Below are 22,889 nucleotides of genomic sequence, written 5' to 3' on the forward strand. Positions count from 1 at the left end.
TGTTAGCCAGGATGGTCTCGATCTCCTGACCTCGTGATCTGCCCGTCTCGGCCTCCCAAAGTGCTGGGATTACAGGCTTGAGCCACCGCGCCCGGCCTGCTATACTTGTTTTAAAACTTATACAAATGGTATCAAACATATCTTCCCCCGAGAAACCCAAAAACGTATCTTCTACAACTTCCTATTTGTTATTAATAATTTCCTGCACTTAATAACTATAGGAATCAAGAGACGAAGCGAAAGTAATTGCTGAATTAGTCAGTTTTTCTCTCTTTAAAGAGAGAAATCTGTGATTGGGTTGAATTTGTCCCCAAATGCACCTGCCTACAGTGCTGTGCCCGTTTCCACAACATGCCAAAGAAACTGGTAACTGAAATTCACACCCGTACAGCCAAAGACAGGAGAGTTCACTAATATCCACAAGCCCAAAGTCCAGTTCTACCATATGAAATCCAGTGGTCTAAAAAGTTTTCCTCAGGCTTCTATGAAAGGGTGGTAACTGAATACAGGCAGTGAATTCACTGCAACTATTTTTACACAGAATTCACTATGCTCACTTCATTTGCTTTCCAAGGAATATTAATAGCAGTAATAGAAACCAGATTTGACCAGTCTATTTTCAGATATAAAACATCACAAGTTTGCTAAAGCAGATCACCGAAAACATAAAAGCCCTTATTTATAAGTGAGTGAAAGAAAATAATGGCTACATATTTTTATTCCTTCTATTTCAGAAGGTAAGTAGAGGAGTGAAAGAGATAAGAGTAAAAACATTAGCTGAGTTTTAATAGTTCTTCTAAGGATTCAAACATGCTGGTCTCAGAATGGTACATTTAGAGTCAGATTTAAACCAGGACGCTCCCCTAAGGGAGACAGCTGACATGATTATTGCTCTCTTCACAGATACACAGTCAAGTCTGCTGACATTTTTTACCAGGCTAGTTCAGCAGCTGTTACAGAGAAAGCAGATATCTAGTGCTCAGAAGATTCATGGAGGGATGGACTGTAAATGCAGGGTGAGAGTACCTCAAAGTACACTGCTGATTAGGCCTAACAAATGGCTTGCTCAGGAAAAAAGGTGAACACTAAACGCATTACCAAAGAAGGAAAAAAAATAGGTTTGTGTAGTATTAAGAATAATCTACAGATCAAGTCTAGAAAATTTTTTATCTTTGTGTGTGTGTGTGTGTGTGTGTGTGTGTGTGTGTGTGTGTGTGTGTGACGGAGTTTTGCTCTTGTTGTCCAGGTTGGAGTGCAATGGCGTGATCTCAGCTCACTGCAACCTCCACCTCCCAGGTTCAAGCGATTCTCCTGCCTCAGCCTCCCAAATAGCTGTGATTACAGGCATGTGCCACCATGCCTGGCTAATTTTGTATTTTTAGTAGAGACGAGGTTTCTCCATTTTGGCCAGGCTGGTCTTAAACTCCTGACCTCAGGTGATCCACCCACTTCACAGGTGTGAGCCGCCATACGAAAAGTCTTTTATCTTTAAGAATAAAAGATGTGGCCGGGTGTGGTGGCCCACGCCTGTAATCCCAGCATTTTGGGAGACTGAAGCATGTGGATCACCTGAGGTCCGGAGTTCAAGACCAGCCTGGCTAACAGGAGAAACCCCGTCTCTACTAAAAATACAAATTAGCCGGGCATGGTGGCGCATGCCTGTAATCCCAGGTACTCAGGGGGCTGAGGCAGGGGAATCGCTTTAACCCAGGAAGCAGAGGTTGCAGTGAGCTGAGATGGTGCCATTGCACTCCAGCCTGGACAACAAGAGCGAAACTCCATTTCAAAAAAAAAAAAAAAAAAAAGATGTAAGTTGTTCTTACTTTGCCCCATACCCTTGTAGCAAGGACTCTGATTGTTACCATGCTGCTTTCCACTTCTATCCTCAAAGTAGAGTCCCTGAGTACAATAAGGCCCAAGAAAGAACAAAAGAAGTAGAGAAGAAGCAAGGTGAGATGCCAGGTCTAGGAGTGTGTTTCTAACAGGTTTTAATGGTGTTGGAGGCTATTATCCTTAGCAAATTAACACAGGAACAGAAAACCAAATACCACGTGTTCTCACTCACAAGTAGGAGCTAAATGATGAGAACACATGAACACAAAGAAGGAAACAACAGACACTGCAGTCTACTTAAGTGGGGAGGGAGGGAGGAGGGAGAGAAGCAGAAAAGATAACTATTGGGTACGGGGCTTAATATTTGGGTGATAAAATAATATGTACAATAAGCCCCATGACATGTGTTTACCTATGTAGAAACCTTCACATGTACCCCCAAACCTAAAAGTTTTTTTTTTTAAGTTTTAAGAATCAATCAAAATACAATGTTTTAACGTGCTTATTACCTAATTGGTTAACACACTGATCAATAATCTTATATAAAATTAAAGCCAAAAGACTTTGGAATCACAAGAGTAACTGGCCAGAGAGATTTTTAAAAATTCAGGCAAGTTGTTTTTGTCATAAGTGATAGCTAGACAAAAAGGCTAAGGTAGCATCACAATAAAGCTGTCATGGAGATTTCAGATTAGAGTTGTAAGGGAGTCTAGATAATTATAAATGGACCGGCACTAAGGGCCATGATGTAGCAATGACCAATAAATGCACTGCAAAGGGAATTCAACAACATGTTGGGAAAGAGAGCAAACGAAAATTCAGTGCAATGCAGACTGGCTCTGAAATGGTGCTTACTAATCACCAAGTCAGACCCACCCCCAAGTTCACACAGGTCAGGACTGTATTTACACTCCTTATCACTTTTCCTTACCTAAGTATATCACTGACAGTAATTTCAGGGATGAATTTTTGAAGATACTTCACTGTTGCACCAAGAAAACACGCTTTATACATTTCAGTAACTCCATAGGAAAAATTCTGGGATGCCAGTTTAATCAAGCCACTGAAAACAAAGCAAAACAAATCTTTATGAGACAAAGGAATTCTTTATTACTCTAAAATACCTTTACAATTATTAGATTCTTTTTTTTATGTCATCACAAAAATCTAGGCAAAGTCAGAAAAACTACAGATTAAAAGAAAATCAAGGCAAGGAGTGGTGGCTCACGCCTGTAATCCCGACACTTTGGGAGGTCAAGGCAGGCAGATCACTTGAGGTCATGAGTTCGAAACCAGCCTGGCCAACATGGCAAAACCCTGTCTCTACCAAAAATACAAAAATTAGCCAGGCATGGTGGTGCACGCCTGTAATCCCAGCTAATCAAGAGGCTGAGGCAGGAGAATTGCTTGAACCTGGGAGGAAGAGGTTGCAGTGAGCTGAGATCGTGCCACTGCACTCCAGCCTGGGCAACACAGAGAGACCCTCTCTCAATCAATCGATCGATCAATGAAAATCAACTTTTGGCCAATATAAGAAGCAAACCTCATCAGCTCAGGAGGTAAACAGAGCTGGGCATGGTGGCGTGTGCTTGTAGTTCCAGCTACTAGGGAGGCTGACATGGGAGGCTCGTTTAAGCCCAGGAGTTTGAGGCTGCAGTAGCCAATGATTGTGCCACTGCACTTCAGCCTGGGCAACAGTGAGACTTTGACTCAAAAAAAAAAAAAATACAGAGGTAAACACCTTCTAAACTCAAATTCCCAAGGAGGGGTTTCAAACTAGAACTCTATAAAGCCTGCCAATATCAAGGCTCTCTAATGCAAATATTACATGCCTTCAACACACCTAAAAGGCAGTGTATGAAAGAAATGGGACATCTACCCTAGTTTTCCTTAGTCAGCCAGAGGTAAAATACTTTAGTTGTTGAGGCAGGGTGTGGTGGCTCATGTCTATAATCCCAGCACTTTGGGAGGCCAAGGCAGGTGGATTGCTTGAACCCAGGAGTTCAAGATCAGCCTGTGTAACGTGGCAAACCCTGTCTCTACAGAAAACACAAAAATTATCTGGGCATGGTAGCATCTGCCTGTAGTTCCAGCTACTTGGATGGTGAAGTGGGAGAACTGATCGATCCCAGGAGGTTGAGGCTGCAGCGAGTGACAAAGTAAGACCCTGTCTCAAAATTACAAAACAAAAAAACCTTTAGTTATGATTTTCAAGAGACTCTGCAAAGCCTAGATGCATATATGTATATATTTTTACAAGTACACATGCCAGGAAGCTCCATCCTAAACTTTCTGTTTCAGAATCCATGGAGGGTGAAACTCAAGTATAGCTTTAAATCTAGTGATTTAAACATGAAAATCTAGTAATTTTCATGTGAAACCCTTTAGAGAGAAACATTGCTAAAAGGACCAAACAAAATACCTAATTCAAACAAAACACCTAATTCAGTTATTTCTTACAATAGTAAAGAATCTGTATCTTAGGTCAACACAATTGTATTGTTAGTTTCCTACACAAGGAAATTACTTTGGTCATCAGTAATTTCTCCAGTGGCTTACAAAATGATGGAGATTGGCTCAAAATGATTTTATTAAAATAGCCGTCTACTGATTTTGAGAGAATCTATTTTCCACCCCCAAATAAAACTGGAAAGTTAGCAATACAAGATTTAGATTGCCAGATATATGAATGACTCTTGGCCTTATCTTCTTTTCATTTTTTGATTTTTTATTGATTGATTGATTGATTGATTGAGACAGAGTCTTGCTCTGTCGCCCAAGCTGGAGTGCAGAGGCAGTGATTTCAGCTCACTGCAAGCTCCGTCCCCTGGGTTCATGCCATTCTCCTGTCTCAGCATCCCAAGAAGCTAGGACTACAGGCGCCTGCCACCATGCCTGGCTAATTTTTTGTATTTTTAGTAGAGACAGGGTTTCACCGTGTTAGCCAGGATGGTCTTGGTCTCCTAACCTCGTGATCCACCTGCCTTGGCCTCCCAAAGTGCTGGGATTACAGGTGTGAGCCACCATGCCTGGCCGGTCTTATCTTCTTTTTAACCAAGACATTACCCTGGCTCATCAGAATTTTCTTGAAATAGTTAAAATGTTATGCTTATTCCACAAAGCTCTTTTTTTTTTTTTTTTGGTGACTCCATCCACTCTAAAACTTTTAATTTGAATTAATACAAAATTCAATATACCAATCACAAAAATGGGGATTTACCCAATAAGTAGAATATCAAGAAAGACAAAACTTCCCACACTGAAAATATAAGCACATAAAATCATTTTTAAGAATAAATAACATTACCTATTAATAATTATATCCATAACATCTGTGGCACTGAAGTCAAAGGGTCTGTAACCCTCTCGTTTAAAGGCAAGAACTGCATTAGGACCTAGCCAAATACTGCCATCCATCCTTGGTGTGAAGTGAACTCCTAGGAAAGGAAACCGGCTATCTGGGACCTATAAATTTAACATAGTAAATAACAGCCTCATTTCACATTACATGTTATCAGAGATGCAAACATTCAATTGGTAACATAAAACACTTTCTTCCCATGCATTTAATTTGTATTGTGAGCTGTACTCAGATATACTTTTCCATTAACATGCTTCTGCTTAGAAATGCACACAAGAAACCCTGATGCTGGCCAGGCACAGTGGCTCACGCCTGTAATCCCAACACTTTGGGAGGCCAAGGCGGGAGGATCACTTGAGATCTGGAGTTCAAAACCAACCTGGCCAACATTGTAAAACCCTGTCTCTACTAAAAATACAAAAACTAGCCTGGCATGGTGGTGTGCACCTGTGATCCCAGCTACTTGGGAGGCTGAGGCATGAGAATTGCTTAAATCCAGGAGGTGGAGGTTGCAATGAACCAACATCGCGCCACTGCACTCTAGCCTGGGTGACAGAGTAAGACTCTGTCCCAAAAAAAAAAAAAAAAAAGAAACTCTGATGTTATTAACACTAATACATTGTTCCATCTATGCATCTTTCTGGGTAAAGGGGAAAAAAAAGATGAACTGTCCTACTTCAGGTTATTCTCTGTCTTTCACAAGGGATGTCTATGACTGGAAAGTAAAATCAGAGCCGCCAGAAAAAAAAATACACGTTCATAGCACAGGCTTCTGCAAAGTACAAATACATGAGGTTGAAACAGATGAAATTCATGTTTTGGCAAGGTCAAAAATATCAAATAGCCAAATACTGACTATTTCATCTGGTTCAACCTAATATATTTTAAGAGATTCATCATTTCCAGGGTAGTTCCAGACAGAAAAATGAACTCTTCATTTAAATACCTCTGTCTTCTAGTCCCTGAAACTACAGAGTGGCCACATCCCTTTTCTGTACCTATAGATAGTGAACTGAGGAAAAGGGTTGGGTATAGGGACTTCCATAAGGGAAAGTTTTCCCTTTCCCTCCACCAGAGAGAAGGAAGAATTCAGTTCCTTCCTGATAGCACTTCCCATAGTGCACTCATGCTTTCTGGAGACATGTACCTGCAGGCAATTAATTACAATTTAATAACCATGATACCAGGATAAAGATTTAGGGATTTAACCGCAAGAGAAACTGATGAAATGCTTACACAAATGGTCCTTCAAAATCGCTCTTATTTCTGACCCAAGTGAAAGTTGTTTTCATCTCCTTTATGACCACCACCTGCTTGAAAAAAATTAGAAGTAGGAAGCATCATTACCTACCGGATAAATATTTCCTTTTACAAGATAACATTTTTCCGGCTTCAAGAGCAGGTAATCTCCCCGGAATGGTACAATTCGAGGATCAGGAGTGCAGCCACTCAACTCTGAAATACGGTCTGAGTAAAGTCCTGCACATGTCACAACATACTGACATCGAATTTCCTCTCCCTAGTGCAAAATAAAATAATAGTTATTTGTATAGAGTGGAGTAGACTAGGTCAAGAGGGGAAAAACAGGTGATAGAAAAGAAAACAAGGTACAGAAATAGAATTTTTTCTAAAAGAGGATATTCAATACAGGTATCAGCAAAATATATTCTTTAGCATTTAGGTGGCAGCTAGAAACTGAGGACAGTGGCATGTAAGAGGATGTCACCTTAAATTTTGTACTTTAAAGATAATAATGGTCAACCCAGCAAGGATACGTAGTAAGGTATACATGCATGCACACAAATACATACAAATCTGTTTATTAGGACCTAGTGGGGAGCTTCTTAACTATTTGTTGCATGAAGAAGCAAATGTCATTTAGATACCCTCCACCAATTTTTTTTTGCTCCCCCACCCACCCCACAGCTTTTAATTTGGATTAATTAAAAATTCAATATACCAATCACAAATACAAGGATTTACCCAATTAGTAGAATATCAAGAAAGACAAAACTTCCTACATTAAAAATGTAAGCATATAAAAGAATTTTTAAAAATAAAGTTGTTACCTATTGATAATTATATCCATAACATCTCTGGCACTGAAGTCACAGGGCCTGTAACCCTCTCATTTAAAGGCAACCTCTGTATAGCAACCAGCTTCTCCTGTATCTGAGCAATTACTGTGTTACTCTTCGGTTGCCTCACACTCAATAATCCTGCCCAGTTGCAACTGTAATCTACCCACCAAGCAATTTCTCCTTCCTAACCAATATCTACTTTGCAAACTGAGGACACTTTAGAAATCTCATTCATTCAATGCACATTTACTGAGAGCACACACTACATTCAAGGTTTGCTTTAGTGCCTAGGAGACTGCTAATGTTAGGCTGTTATGATTTCCTATAAATTTTATTTTGTGATTATCATCTGCTCATTTTTAACTTTACTCACCAAGTTTGGCCAATTTGCCACCCTATTTCCTAAATGACTTCATTTATCATTCACCACCACACTCGAATTCCCATCTCTTTACTTCTAACAGAGTAAACACCTAGCAATTCTGTTCTTACTCTTAGATCTTCTTCCCAGATGACCTATTTTTGAAGCCTCAGAATTCTCACCTGTCTCAACATTTTCTTTCTTTCCAGGCCTTACTGTTTAGCCTTACTCTATTGAGCTAAATTTCCACCTCTGTATGTATCCTATTTTTGCCCTTGCTAGAAAGTTAAGCCTCTTTTCAGGAGTTATACATGTCATCGTTTTTAGAAAAATTAGATGAAACTTCTCCACAAAGAATTCAAATTAGCTAGACTAAGCCATGATTGTTTTAAGACCTTTGAAGTCCAAAGGGCTGTCAAGGTCTTGCTCTGTCACCCAGGCTGGAGTGCGATGGCGCAGTCCTGGCTCACTACAGCCTCAACCTCCTGTGTTCAAGTGATTCTCTTGCCTAAGCAAACAGCTGGGACTACAGGTGTGAGCCACCGCACCCAGCCAAAAATACCTTTTTCTAAATAGGTTAATATCTTTCCTGTTCATCTAGAGTTATATTCTAGAAATACGAGAGGTATTTTTGTGACATAAATCATCAGCTCCTACATAAAAGATTGGCAGTTCTTTTGTTCTTGGAACAAAAAAATGCAGATAAGTCTTATGATAGATGTAAAGATAGTAACAGAATTTATAAAATGGTACCAGCATGCAATAACCTAATAATTCTCTTTAAAAACTCAAGCAACAGTTCCCAAGAAAATTATCAAAAACTATCACAGATTTCTGAAATCATTTTATGCTATATGTTAAACAATAATTAAACTCAGTAACATATTAATTTTACTTCCAAATTAAAATTTAGGTAACCATTAAATGATACATCTGTTCAACATAAATTTCTTTTAGGCTGGGCACAGTGGCTCATGCCTGTAGTCCCAACATTTTGGGAGGCCAAAGTGGGAGGATCATTTGAGCCCAGGAGTTCAAGACCAGCCTGGGCAACATAGGGAGACTTTGTCTCCCTATGTTTTATTAGAGATAAAGTCTCTAATCAAAAAAAAAAAAAAAAAAGAAATTAAAAAGAAGAAGAAGAAATAAACCATGTATGTCTATTGCTCTTTCATAAGTGAAGCAGATTTCTCCACACCCCCACAATATCCAATGTATAAATCTTTAATTAGCAAATCCTACCTGCAAAAATTTATTTTAAAAATCCCTGGCCAGGCGCAGTGGCTCACACCTGTAATTCCAGCACTCTGGGAGGCTGAGGTGGGTGAATCACTTGGGGCCAGGAGTTCAAGACCAGCCTGGTCAACATGGTGAAACCCTGTCTCTACTAAAAATACAAAAATTAACCAGGCATGGTGAGACACACCTGTAATCCCAGCTACTCATGTGGCTGAGGCACAACAATCACTTGAATCTGGGAGGCGGAGGTTACAGTGAGCCAAGAGCATGCCTCTGCACTCCAGCCTGGGCAACAGAGTGAGATTGTCTCAAAAAGACAAAATTTCTTTTAACTTTTCATAAAACTATTTCAACCTGGTAAGTGGACCGCTCAATTTGAATTTGAACCCCAAAATTATACTTACTGAAAATGCCAAAATAAAGAGCGGCAACTCTGGGTAAAGTATATATCCACTGGTATGCCATAGGCCCCTGTGTATATTCTATCATATGATGCTATACTCTAGTGAAAATGTCCCTTAGATGAGGGCAGGCACAGAAACAGATTTTCAATTCTTCTTTGAATGGAAAGCCTGCCACTTGGGTCACATGACCCAGAAACTCTGATGGTAATCGAACTGTCTGCAGCAGATAGTCATACTTTATGGAGCCTTTGGAAGGCATATGTGGGCAAATCACAGCACAGAACTTCACGGTTTTTGGAGGAAAGTTATACCACCCTCTGCACATAACTAACCTCCTTTTGAGAAAGTGCTTCTGGCTTTGACTGAACACTTGACCACAGGTCACTAAGTTACCATATGAACTACCCATTATTAACTGGGTGGTGGTGTCTGACTCATCAAGCCACAACATTGGGTGTATATAGCAGCATTCCATCATCAAGGAAAATTGTAAGATAGGGTTGTACAGGTCCTGCTGGCACACATAAGTTGCAGAGGCAAGTGGTTCAAATTCCCATGGCCCCTATGCCTGCTAAATTGCCTCCTTCCTATCAACCTGCCTCTATAGCCCCACAGGGAGTTCTCTATGACCAGTTGACCTAAGAAGAAAAAATATAGGCCAGGTTTAGAAATGGTTCTGCACAACATGCTGGTACCACACACAACTGAACAGCCACAGCACCAGAGCCCCACTCATGAGTGGCCCTGAATGACTGTGGTGAAGAAAATATTCTCAGTGGGCAGATCTCTGAACACCACATCTAGTTGTTCATCTTATTTTAGAAGGACAGATGGCCAAAGGTATGGATCTACACTGTTTCTTGTGCAACAACTAATGGTTTGGCTAGATGGACAGGAAACAACCTGTGGAGAAAGGTGTATGAATGGACCACTTCAAGACAGTTTCAGAGAGTAAAGATATTCAAGTTCCATATGAATGCTCACTGAAGAGAAATCTTGGCCAAGGACAATTTTAATAATCAGTAGAAAAAAATGACCTGCTCTGTGGATGTTAGTTAGCCTCTTTCTCCAGGCACCCATCTCATGAACTACATGATTAGGTGTAAAGATAGTCTCCATAAATGGTGCTGGGAAAACTGGATAGCCCCATGCAAAAGAATGAAATTGGACTCCTATTTTACACCATTCACAAAAATTAACTTGAACTAGATTAAATATTTAGATTAAAAGATTAAAGATTTTAGATTAAAAACTAAGACTCCCGGAAGAAAACATAGGGAAGACATTGGTATTAGGAATGATTTTTTTTTTTTTTAATAAGGCACCAAAAGCACAGGCACAAAAGCAAAACTAAACAAATGTGACTATATCAAACTAAAAAGCTTCTGCACAGTAAAAGAAATGAAGAGACAACCTACAGAATTGGAGAAAATATATCTGATAATAGGTTAATATCCAAAAAAATGTAAGAAATTCATATAATTCAAGAGCAAAATAACAAATGAGCTGATTAAAAAATTAGCAAAGAAAGGCCAGGCACGGGGGCTCACGCCTGTAATCCCAGCACTTTGGGATGCCAAGGCGGGTGGATCACCTGAGGTCAGGAGTTCGAGACCAGCCTGACCAACATGGAGAAACCCCATTTCTACTAAAAATACAAAATTAGCCAGGTGTGGTGGCGCATGCCTGTAATCCCAGCTACTCAGGAGGCTGAGACAAGAGAATCACTTGAACACGGGAGGCAGAGGTTGAGGTGAGCCAAGATCGTGCCACTGCACTCCAGCCTGGGCAACAAGAGCGAAACTCCATCTCAAAAAATAATAATAATAATAGATACAATAAAATAAATAAAAATGGGCAAAGAAGCCGGGCATGGCAGCACGTGCCTATAATACCAGCTACTTTGGAGGTTGAGGCAGGACAGCTTGAGCCCAGGAGTTTGAGGCTGCAGTGAGCCATGGTCATGCCACTGGACTTCAGCCTGGGTGACAGAGACCCTGTCTCAAAAAAAAAAAAAAAAAAAATGGCCAGAGGTGGGGAGGGCAAAGGACCTGAATATGTATTTTTATGTATTTTTTTCAAAGATATACAGATAGCCAACAGATACATGTAAAGGCATCCAAATCACTAATCATCAGGAAAATCAAAACCACAATAAGATATAATCTCACATCTGTTAGGATGGCTATTATCAAAAAGACAAAAGAAAACAAACATTGGTGAGGATGTAGGGTGCCCTATCGATGGGAATGTAAATTGGACAGCCATCACAGGAAACGGTATGCACATTCCTCAAAAAATTAAAAATAGAACTACCATAAGATCCAAATTAAAAATAGAACTACCATATGATCTCCTCTGGGTATATACCCAAATAAAACAAAATCAGTACCTCAAGGAGATATCCGCATTCTCATGTTCATTGCAGCATTATTCACAACAGCCAAGACATGAGAACAACCTTAAGTGTCCATTGACAGATGAATGGATAAAGAAAATGTGATATATATATATATGTGTGTGTGTGTATATATATGTGTGTGTGTATATATATATGTGTGTGTATATACATACAATGCAATACTATTCAGCCATAAAAAAGGAGGAAATTCTGCCATTTGTGACAACATGGGTGGGCCTGGAAGATACTGTGCTAAGTGAAATAAGCCAGAGAGTGAAAGAGAAATACTGTACAATCTCATTTACATATGGGATCTAAAATAGTTGTATTCATAGAAAAAGAGAGTACAATGATGGTTGCTACAGACTGGGAGGAGGTGGGCAGGAATGGGATGATATTAGTCAAAGGGTACAAACTTTCAATTATAGGATGAATAAATTCTAGAAATCTAATATACAGCATGGTGACTATAGGTAATAATACTGTATGGTATACTTGAAATTTGCTAAGATAGCAAATCTAAGTGTTCTCATCACATACACATAAATGGTAACTATGTGAGGTGGCAGATGTGATATCAAATAACTTGATTGTGATAATCATTTCACAATGTAAACATAAAGCTGGAAAACATAGTTATGGTAGCAAGGTTGGAGGTGATCGGCAACATGGACTTATTCACCACTGCTGATCTGTCTACAGCTAATGCTGAGTGCTCAATCGGCCATAGTAGAGACCAAAAGAGCCACTGATATGGTCCCTGGACCACTTCCATCATAGAAAATGCAGCACTTATTTCTCACTTGCATAGACACTTGCTCGGAATATAAATTTGTCTTCCCTGCCTATAATGCTTCTGCCAAAGCCACCATGTGTGAACTTATGAGATGTCTTATTCACCATCATGGTATTTTACAGAGATTCATTACTTCTGATCAGTGAACTTACTCTGCAGCAAATGAAATGCAGCTATAGGCTCAGGATCATGGAATTCACTGATTTTACCATTTTCCCCATCACCCTGAAGCCACTGGGTGACAGAAACTGGAATGGGCTTTAGACGTAATAGCACTAGCTGGCTGGCAACTCCTTGAAGGGCTGGGGTAATTTCCTCCAGGATGCTCTACGTGCTCTAAATCAGTGACTAATACATGGTATTGTTTGTCCCACAGCCAGAATTCACAGGTCTGGAAATTGAGGTAGAAATGAGGGTGGTTCCTTACTATTACCCCAATCATCCACTACATGAAATGTTTGCATTCTGTCCTCACAACTTTGGTCTTATGATCTAGAGGTCTTAGTTCCCAAGGGAGAAGTACTTCTACTAGAGAATGACAGTGGTTCCATTAAACTGGAGGTTGATACTGCAACACCTGGCCACTTTGGGTTCCCTTGCCAGTAAATCAAAGAGGGGATTGCTGTATTGAATTGGATAACTAATCTTGACTCTCAAGAAAATGAGTTGCTACCACAACTAGTCTTGGGGATGATAAAAAGGAATATGTCTGGAATACATATCTCCTGAAGCTTCTCTTAGTATTCCCATATACTGTTATAAGAGTTATTGGAAACTACCTCAACCCAAAACAGCCAGGGCTGCTAATGGCATAGACTTCAGGAATGAAAGTGTGAGCTACACCACCAAACTAGAAATCATGACCAGCTAAGATGCTTGCCAAAGGCAAAGAGAATATGAAATGCATAGTAGGGGAAGGATATCATAAATATTGGCTATGGCCACATGACTAGTTACAGAAATGAGGGATGTTATAATCTGAGTATATCTTACTTTAAAATAATAAATACATTTCTCCATACATTACCTAATTCTTTATTTATTCCCATTGCTATAGACTGAATTGTGCCCCCCCCCACACCCCAATTCATACATTGAAGTCCCAACCCTTAATGTGAATTTTATGTGGAGACAGGGCCTTTAGGGAGGTAACTAAGGTTAAATTAGGTCATAAGGGTAGGGGCTAATCCAATAGCACTGGTGTCCTTACAAGAGGAAGAGATACCCAAGATCATGCTCTCTCTTTCTGGGCGCACACAGAGAAGAGGCCATGTGAGGACATAGTAAGAAGGCAGCCATTAACAAGCCAAAAATCAACCCTACCAGCACCTTAATCTTGAACTTTTAGCCTCCAGAACTGTGGGCTTTTTAGGCCACCCAGTTTGTGCTATTTTGTTATGGAAGTCTGAGAAGACTAATATACTCATCTCTACCATTTCCACATTATCTAACACAGGGTTTCTCAACCTCAGTACTACTGACTTTGGGGGATAGACATTTCTTTGTTTTGGGGGCCTATTCCCCATACTGAAGGATGTTTAGCAACATTCCTGGTATCTACCTACCAAATCCCAGTTGCTGTGCCCCTCCCCTCTCCCAGTTGTGACAATCAAAAATGTCTCCAAACATTGCCAAATGTTCCCTGAGAAGTAAACTGCCTCTAGTTGAGAACTACTTATCTAATACAAAATGCTTAAATAGTGGTTAACCTTATATCTTGGTATTTAAGTTACAGGATCTCAAAGCGGGAGTGTAACTCAGCTAGTAAAAATTAAACATAACCCAGGAGGGATAAAGTAGACTGTTTTTTTTGTTTTTGTTTGTTTGTTTTTTTGAGAGTTAGTTAGCATGTCTTCAGTCCTATGAAAGATAGTTACACCTTGTTAGGTGGAAGCATACTTTTACTTCTGTCTTTATTTGGAAGCTAAATATCATTATAAGGTTATAAGGGGCGTGGACAGATGTCAGGTTGACAAAGGGTAGACTGTAGGGGTTTGTACTGTGTCCATTTGGTTAAGCTAGGAACTATGCTTGACAGAATCCCCTTCTCTTCATGGTTCCAACTTAAAGTTGGTCAAAACAGGAGCTGCATATAATCTGGTGGCAGAGGGTCGGGCGCGGTGGCTCACACCCGTAATCCCAGCACTTTGGGAGGCCGAGGTGGGCGGATCACAAGGTCAGGAAATCGAGACCATCCTGGTTAACATGGTGAACGCCTGTCTCTACTAAAAATACAAAAAATTAGCTGGGCGTGGAGGCGGGTGCCTGTAGTCCCAGCTACTTGGGAGGCTGAGGCAGGAGAATGGTGTGAACCCGGGAGGCGGAGCTAGCAGTGAGCCGAGATTGCGCCACTGGACTCCAGTTGGGGTGACAGAGTGAGACTCCATCTCAAAAAAAAAAAAATAATAATAATAATAATCTGGCAGCAGAAATAAATCAGCAGGTATTATTCTCTGAAGGTCATCCTAGTCCAAAGAGGTGACAGACAGATACCCACTGTCCAGTGAATTCCAGCTCCATATTCAGCTCTGTTTCCCAATTACTGATCCATCAACTCTCTTCTGAATCTACACTTTCCCAGAAACTTCCACAATTGCGTAAGGTCTTATTCTATAATAAATCCTAGAGCACTCATTAATGACTCTGCTCCCTTGACTACAACCTGATGCAGTGAACCTACAGGGAATCCACTGCTTCTATGCCATTCAGTGGTTCTTGCTTTAGGTCTATGTGAAGATGAAAAAAAGCAGTCCATCTCCCTCTGGAAAACCTGTGTACTCCCTCTACCGAAGTCTTCTAATTTATAGAGAGTTAATAAGTTAGTGGAGATCAGTAGGCAGAGTGATAAAATATCTATCAGTTTTGCCTTAAAATTAAACACTCCATATGCTTATAATCCTGTTCTTTGCCAGCACAGTCACTTAATTAGGACATTCCCAAGTTGAAACTCTCCTTAGAATAAAAACTGTTAAACCTCCCTAAAAGAAATTCTCTCAGAATTACTTTTACATTAGATAAATGCCATTCAATAACTTAAAATACAGCCCTGTGGGTTAATTTAATTTTTAATAAAGGGGAGGGAAATAAAGTAGCCAGCAGTTTTGCTTAAGAATCTTTACCTTTGTATTCTTTATAACAATCGGATATTGCATTCCTGAAAAAAAAAAGTAAAAAATTTATTTTTAGCAAAAGGCCAATATTATTTGAAATATTACACTAGCAACAAACTTAAATAACTTTTTTTCTGTCATTACTATGATTGTACCCTACAGTTCATTCTGAAACTTTTTACCAAATCACAATGAAACTAGTTCATACTTAATAACATATAAAACTCCAGCATGTTTTTAGCTTGGTTTTAACTCATCTAATCTATGCTTATAAACCATACCCCACCTGACCTCCAACATAGACATAGCTATTATAATCCTGGAAACCACACTGTATAATGGATCATCATAAACCAGTATGTATTTTCCCACAGAACTAAAGCTATGATATGAGAAACCTTGCCATCCACGTGTTGGTTACTGGATTCTTTGCAGGTTCTACATTGTTTAGAGAAGCAAGAGTTCTCCCAATACAAAAACTTCCAATAAAAAACTGACCATTTTTAAAATTAGTTCCCACTCAGATACACGGGATCTCAAAGTTTTATAAAGCATACATAGAGCAGATAAATATAATCTACTTGTACCATGAATTTGGTTTATTATGCTACCTACCTAAAAAAACTTTAATTATTTAACAATTTTGCTCATCATTTTAGAATTCAGAAAGACAGAATGATTCAGATGGCTTAGGTCTCCTTAAAAACCTGTCAAGGAAGAAAGAACAGAACACTACTTTTTTTCTCCTTCAAATTTCTCAACAGCAAATAGAAGCCTCAAAAATCTATCATTTGGACAAAAAAAATATTAATGCCCTCAAAGCAAAACAAGACAAACTCTTAATTGCACTCTTTTTTTTTTTTTAAAGCTGTTAATTATTTCTGAAGAGTTTACAGATTAAACTTTCCTCAAAACAAACAAAAACCAAGGCCACGCCCCAAGCTGTGAGGGGCTGAGTCTCTCCTGGTCTCTCCGAGGTACAGGAACTGGCTGCACAAGGCCAGAGAGCTTACGTGGCGGCTCTCTTCAAATTAGCCCACACAGAGCGCTTCATCCCCTGCGCGGCCTTCACGTCTTGCCAGTCCAGTTTGATGTCTGGAACATCCTCTTCTGGCTCCGGATCCTTCCTCAGGGCCCCCCGGGGGGAGGCCACCACAATGGGCAGAGGGCCACACTCCTCCCGGATTTCCACAACATGGAGACCCTTCTTATCAGCCAGCTGCTGATGGGTTTCCTGTCTGGAGAGCCCATGGAAGAGGCCCCGGGTGAGGCTGATCATATTAACAGACCCAGAGACCTTGGCGTACATGTCTTTGATGCCAATGAGCCGGCAGATGGTGATGATGGCTCTGTGGCAGTGGAGGCCGTAACCTTTGGGTTGTTTCTTCATCCTGATACGCGTCCTTTTAAATCTTAATGAAATATCATGGAATATTGTATGGTCTTCATATCGTTCTATATAATGCAAACAGTGAACTGCTCTGTTCTTTGCTCTCCTGAAAGCGTCCATCCGATCAGTGGCTTTCCCAATAGCAAAACCTGCAGCTCCTTTTCCGTTCCCCACAGCCACCAGGACACGGACCCATTTCTTTCTTCCCTCTTTCGCTGTCATATTGAAAACATTTCTTACCTCCATTGGGGCCAGGGTCAGGGGGGCCAAGACTGACGCCTCCCCAGGAGTTTCCACTCCATCCTCGCTCGCGTTTAACCTTTATCTTCCTCTTTCGGTCCCACTCTTCTCTCTGCTGGATCATGTCGGCCTCCATCTTCTTCTGCTCTTCCTTGCTTCTTTGGGCGATGGTCTGCACTGCTCCATTTTTCATAAGAGGGACATTCAGACCAGGCCACAGAAAACCGTAATGCCCTTCACCAATGATCTGACCCCTGTTCAGATCCTTTCTTTTCCTCTTTTTAGTTCTTTTGCCTCTTCCTTTTCTTGATCCGGCACCACTCTCCGCTAAAGCGCCTTTCCACAGCTCATCTGCAGTCAATTTAGTGAAGAAACTATATGGTCTATACTGCTGGCCCATCAGGTGACTGGGAGAAGAAACACAGCATTGTGTCTGCAGCGCGTGGCTCAAGCTGGCGTAGGGATGGGTGTCTCTGGTTCCCAGTGATGACAAACAGCCATTGCTCAGAGCACTCTTCCACACCAAAATGGAAGCTGCTGGTAAGGTGCTTAGGGAACGCTGCCTCCCCAATAAATGACCTGCCGTCCCGCTACACAGCGCGGGCAGCCGGCCCACAACACGCGCCGCGGTCGCCATGCTGGAGCCCGAGCCTAATTGCACTCTTAAACTGTGTGGGGGCTGGGCATGAGGTGGGGGGAGTTCCAAATGACCAGGTCATTTTATGACCTTAGGCTGTCATTCTGACATTCTGAAACTTGGGTGTGTCTAAAAATCACTAAAAGCTTATTACTAGGTGCTATTTCCACACAGTCTGATTCAGTAAGTCTGGGTGATGCTAACATTTACATTTTGGGCCAGGCACGGTGGCTCATGCCTGGAATCCCAGTATTTTGGGAGGCCAAGGTGGGCAGGTCGTTTGAGCTTAGGGGTTCAAGACAAGCATGGACAACATAGTGAGACCTTGTCTCTTTTTATAATTAAAAGAAGAAGAAGAAGAAGAAGAAGAAGAAGGAAGGAAGGAAGAAGAGAAGAAAAAGGATATTTAAAAAGATAGCTTGGATCCCTTTCATGGTTCTCGAAATACACAAGCAGGCTGAGCACAGTGGCTCACTCCTGTAACCCTGGAACTTTGGGAGGCTGAGGTGGGTGGATCACCTGAGGTCAGGAGTTTGAGACCAGCCTGATCAACATGATGAAACCCCATCTCTACTAAAAACACAAAATTAGCTGGGCATGGTGATGCATGCCTGTATTTCCAGCTACTCAGGAGGCTGAGGCAGGAGAATCACTTGAACCTGAGAGGCGAAGGTTGGAGTGAGCCAAGATCGCGCCATTGCACTCCAGCCTAGGCAATAGCGTGAGACGCCGTCTTGAAAGAAGAAAAAAAGCAAAAGAAATATACAAGCAAAAGAGTTCTTTTGAAATTACTCCTTGGTGGTACTGACACCTCTCTAAGACTGAGCCACATCGGTCACTGCTTTTTTTTTTTTTTTTTTGAGACAGAGTCTCACTCTGTTGCACAGGCTGGAGTGCAGTGCACTGGTGCAATCTCAGCTCACTGCAGCCTCTACCTACCAGATTCCAGCAATTCTCCTGCCTCAGCCTCCGGAGTAGCTGGGTTACAGGCACGCATCACTACACCCAGTTAATTTTTGTATTTTTAGTAGAGACGGGCTTTTACCATGTTGACCAAGCTGGTCTGGAACTCCTGACCTCAGGTGATCCACCCACCTCGGCCTCCCAAACTGTGGGATTACAGGCATGAGCCACCATGCCTCCCAGGTCACTGCTTTATACAGACATATTTACAGCTGTCAACAAAAGGATCAATTCAGTCCTGTACTCTTCACAGAGACACAAGGTTTGCCAATTTTCCTACTGACTACATTTGCCATTTAGAGATACAGAACCTGAATAGTTATACCGGTAAACTGGACATCTGAGTCCCATAGGATTTTGCGAATTAAAAAAAAATTATTTTATTTAATTAAAACAAATTTTTTTATGTTTAGTAAAGATGGGGTCTCACCACGTTGCCCAGGTTGGTCTTGAACTCCTGAGCTCAAACGATCCACCCACTTTGGCCTCCCAAAGTGCTCGGATTACAGGCGTGAGCCACTGCCCTCAGTCCTAAAAAAAAAAATTTTTTTTTTTGAGACAAGGTCTCACTGTGTTGCCCTGGCTGCAGTGCAGTGATGCGATTATAGCTCACTGCAGCCTCAAACTCCTGTGCTCAAGCAATCCTCCTGCCTCAGCCTCCTAAGTAGCTGGAAGTACAGGTGTGTGCTACCATGCCCAGGGAATTTTTTAAAATTTTTTGTAGAGACAGGTCTCGGTATGTTGCCCAGGCTGGTCTTAAACTCCTGGCCTCAAGTGATCCTCCTTCCTTGGCCTCTCAAAGTACTTCTGAAAATTTTAACTTCACAATTAGATTTGCTGTCCAGACTTCTAAGGGAGAAAAAAAGGAAAAAAAAAAATTCTCCAGAATGGTATATGTTCCTTAGGAGTGGTAAAGTCTAGCACACTGGAAGACTAATTTACATGTTGATATATATAGACAAGCCAAAAAGGAAATGTCACGTCATATGAAAATTTTTTCTCTCCTTTCCAGGAGTATAACAAATTATCATTCAAGCTGGGTGTGGTGGCTCACACCTGTAATCCCAGCACTTTGGGAGGCTGAGGCAGGAAGATCACCTGAGGTCAAGAGTTTAAGACCAGCCTGGCCAACATGGTGAAACCATGTCTTTACTAAAAATACAAAATTAGCCGGATGGGGTGGCACATATTTGTAATCCCAGTTACTTAGGAGGCTGAGGCAGGAGAATCGCCTGAACCCAGGAGGCAGAGTTTGCAGTGAGCCAAGATTATCCCATTGCACTCCAGCCTGGGTGACAAGAGTGAAATTCTGCCTCAAAAAAAAAATCAATAAAATCAATAAAATAAAATAAAAATAAATTATCATTCATAGTTATAAAATTCTGGTTTTATAGGAACTTTCAAAATTCTTCAGTTTATGGTTCTTTGTCCTTTTTTTAGTCTACTGGTTTATTTCTATTCCTGGTTGTTCAAACTAGTCTAACTGTAAGTCTAGAGCAATGGTTCTCAACCAGGAGTGACTCCTTCACCCCTAACTCTGAGGGAACATTTGCCAACGTTTAGAGACACCCTTTTTTTTTTTTTTTTTTTTTTGTCACAGAGTCTTCCTCTGTCGCCCAGGCTGGAGTGCAGTGGCGTGATCTTGGCTCACCGTAACCTCCGCCTCCCGGGTTAAAGTGATTCTCCTGCCTCAGCCTCCTGAGTAGCTGGGACTACAGGCATAAGCCACCACACCCAGCTAATTTTTTGTATTTTTAGTAGAGATGGGGTTTCACCATGTTGGCTAGGATGGCCTCGATCTCTTGACCTCATGATCCGCCCACCTCGGCCTCCCAAAGTGCTGGGATTACAGGCATGAGCCACTGTGCCTGGCCTAGAGACATTTTTAATTGTAATCACTTGGGGGCGTGATGGTACTGGCATCCAGTGGACAGAAGCCAGGGATACTGCAAAACATCCTACAGTGCACCGATAGCCCCCTACAACAAAGAATGATCTGGCCCCAATATCAATAGCGTCAGAATTAAGAAACCCTTTCCTAGACCTCCCCTCTGCAATTACCTTGGTATCCTACTTTCCTAGTCCAGCCTCTTAGCTTCCACCTTCCTGTTGTGCTTCACAGCCAGTCTTTTTCCTTCATTCTAACCACCAATTTCTCAAACTCTTCTGTCTTCATTTAAACCAGTGAAGCTTTCCACCTGACATCTTTGTTAATCTGAAATTCTTGCTCATTATTCAGCTTGTGGGGAACATGGTGTGGGTCCAATATAGTTTGGTAATTAACTATGTGGGCTTTAGGTACAGACTGTCTGAGTTGAAATCCAGACTCCACCACTTACTACTTGTACAACCATGGCCAAGTTTCTTACTCTCTCTGTGCCTCAGTTTTCTCACCCTAAAAAAATGTGAGTAATAATGGCAGCCTGCCACAGAAAATTTTAAGAGTCAAATGAGTTAATACTTGGAAAGCACTAAGTGCTTAATAAATGTTAGCTATTGGCCAGGCACAGTGGCTCACACCTATAATCCTAGCACTTTGGGAGGTCAAGTGGATGGATCACTTGAGTCCAGGAGTTTAAGAGCAGCATAGGGAACATGGTGGAACCCTGTCTCTACAAAAAATACAAAAATTGGGACGGGCACGATGGCTCACACTTGTAATCCTAGCACTTTGGGAGGCCGAGGAGGGAAAATCACTTGAGCTCGGGAGTTCGATACCAGCCTGGGCAACACAGTGAGACCTCATCTCTATAAAAATTAAAATTTAAAAAAAAAGGAAAAATACAAAAATTAGCCAGGTGTGGTGGTGGCAAGCACCTGTAGTTTCAGCTATTCGGACAGCTCAGGTGGGAGGATCACTTGAGCCTGGGAGGCGAAGGTTACAGTGCGCGGGGATCACGCCACCGCACTCCAGCCTAGGCGACAGAGCAAGACTCTGCCCCAAGGAGAAAAAAATGCATTTTTAACAAGCATTGTCAAGAGATGCTGACTCTAACCTACAGGGTAGGGAAGTGTTTGGAGACGAATTTTCCATAAACAGCCTTGGCAGTTCAGATTTTAGCACCAGTCAGAAGTGTCAGACCAGGGTCTGGTTCTACCAGCACAAGACCCTCCAGGAGTCCCAGTTCTCTCACATTCAGTCTCATCCTTGTCCCTTCTGCCCCTACCTCTGGTTCTGCACCGTACTCTAGCCTAGCTCCTTGTGGCTCTCCCACCAGTACTAACCCCAAAAATATCCCAATTAAAAAAAAAATCACTGTAAGTACAGCTATTCCTTAGTATCCAAGGAGGATTGGTGGCAGGAACCCCACAAATACCACAATTCAAGGATACTTAAGTCCCTTATATAAAATGCATATAACATTTGCATATAACCTGTGCACAGACTCTGGATATTTTAGATAATTTCTAGATTACTTACGATACCTAATGCAATGTAAAGGCTATTTTTTGTTATACTACATTTTTTATTTGTATTATGTATTGTTCTACTGTTATTTTTTTTTTTCCCAAATATTTTTCATCCTCGGTTGGTTAAAACCACAGACGCAGAACCCATGGATATGGAGGGCTGATCTTTTCAATAGAAAAGACAAGGATAGCTTACCATCTATACTTCTTGAAGGACTTTCTTTAGCCATTTCAATATCTTTTACTTCAAAATTAGTCAAGACAGAGCCACCTGCTTCTTGGAAATCCTGGGCAAATGACAAAGCCACCTGCCGATAGTCCACAATGCCAGTATGTGGACAATCAATCGCCATTAGACCCTGAAACAGAGTTATGAAAAGATAACAGATAAGAGAAATAATACTTGCTAAATAACAAAATCTCTATAATCAAGAAACAATTTTGTCCTTTAGAGGAGTTGATTTTGCCAAGCTTTTCTTGCTGCTACAATGAGTTTTTCCATTTATTTATCCCTCACCATACCTGATTCTGATTTGATTCATATCTGATTCTGAGTTGAATTCCGTATCATCAAACAATTATGTTTTAAATAAGCTCTAGTGAGATTTTTCCCAGTAGCACATACTACGTTGTGCATACTTGGTAAGAACTCAAGAGTTGTT

At 41.1% G+C, this 22,889-nt stretch overlaps 1 protein-coding gene and 1 pseudogene across 8 annotated transcripts in view; both read right to left on the reverse strand.

Moving 5' to 3' along the window:
* L2HGDH (L-2-hydroxyglutarate dehydrogenase) overlaps window positions 1-22,889 on the reverse strand; it is a 70,917-nt gene that overhangs the window by 17,862 nt on the left and 30,166 nt on the right. For 4 of the 8 annotated variants that reach the window (XM_005561212.4, XM_073997357.1, XM_045396379.3 and 1 more), the window contains 5 exons: window positions 22,424-22,586; window positions 15,596-15,630; window positions 6,546-6,713; window positions 5,141-5,298; window positions 2,765-2,896 (listed from right to left, as the gene is read on the reverse strand). In XM_005561212.4, the coding sequence (XP_005561269.3) occupies window positions 2,765-2,896; window positions 5,141-5,298; window positions 6,546-6,713; window positions 15,596-15,630; window positions 22,424-22,586 (656 nt within the window). Of the gene's footprint in view, window positions 1-2,764; window positions 2,897-5,140; window positions 5,299-6,430; window positions 6,505-6,545; window positions 6,714-15,595; window positions 15,631-16,201; window positions 16,294-19,246; window positions 19,348-22,423; window positions 22,587-22,889 lie in introns of all 8 variants that reach the window. The other 4 variants (XR_012415778.1, XR_012415777.1, XR_012415779.1 and 1 more) reach the window with 3 other exon arrangements.
* On the reverse strand, window positions 16,464-17,863 carry LOC102125130 (small ribosomal subunit protein uS5m pseudogene; annotated as a pseudogene).

Source organism: Macaca fascicularis, chromosome 7, assembly GCF_037993035.2.
Source record: "Macaca fascicularis isolate 582-1 chromosome 7, T2T-MFA8v1.1".
NCBI lineage: Eukaryota > Metazoa > Chordata > Mammalia > Primates > Cercopithecidae > Macaca > Macaca fascicularis.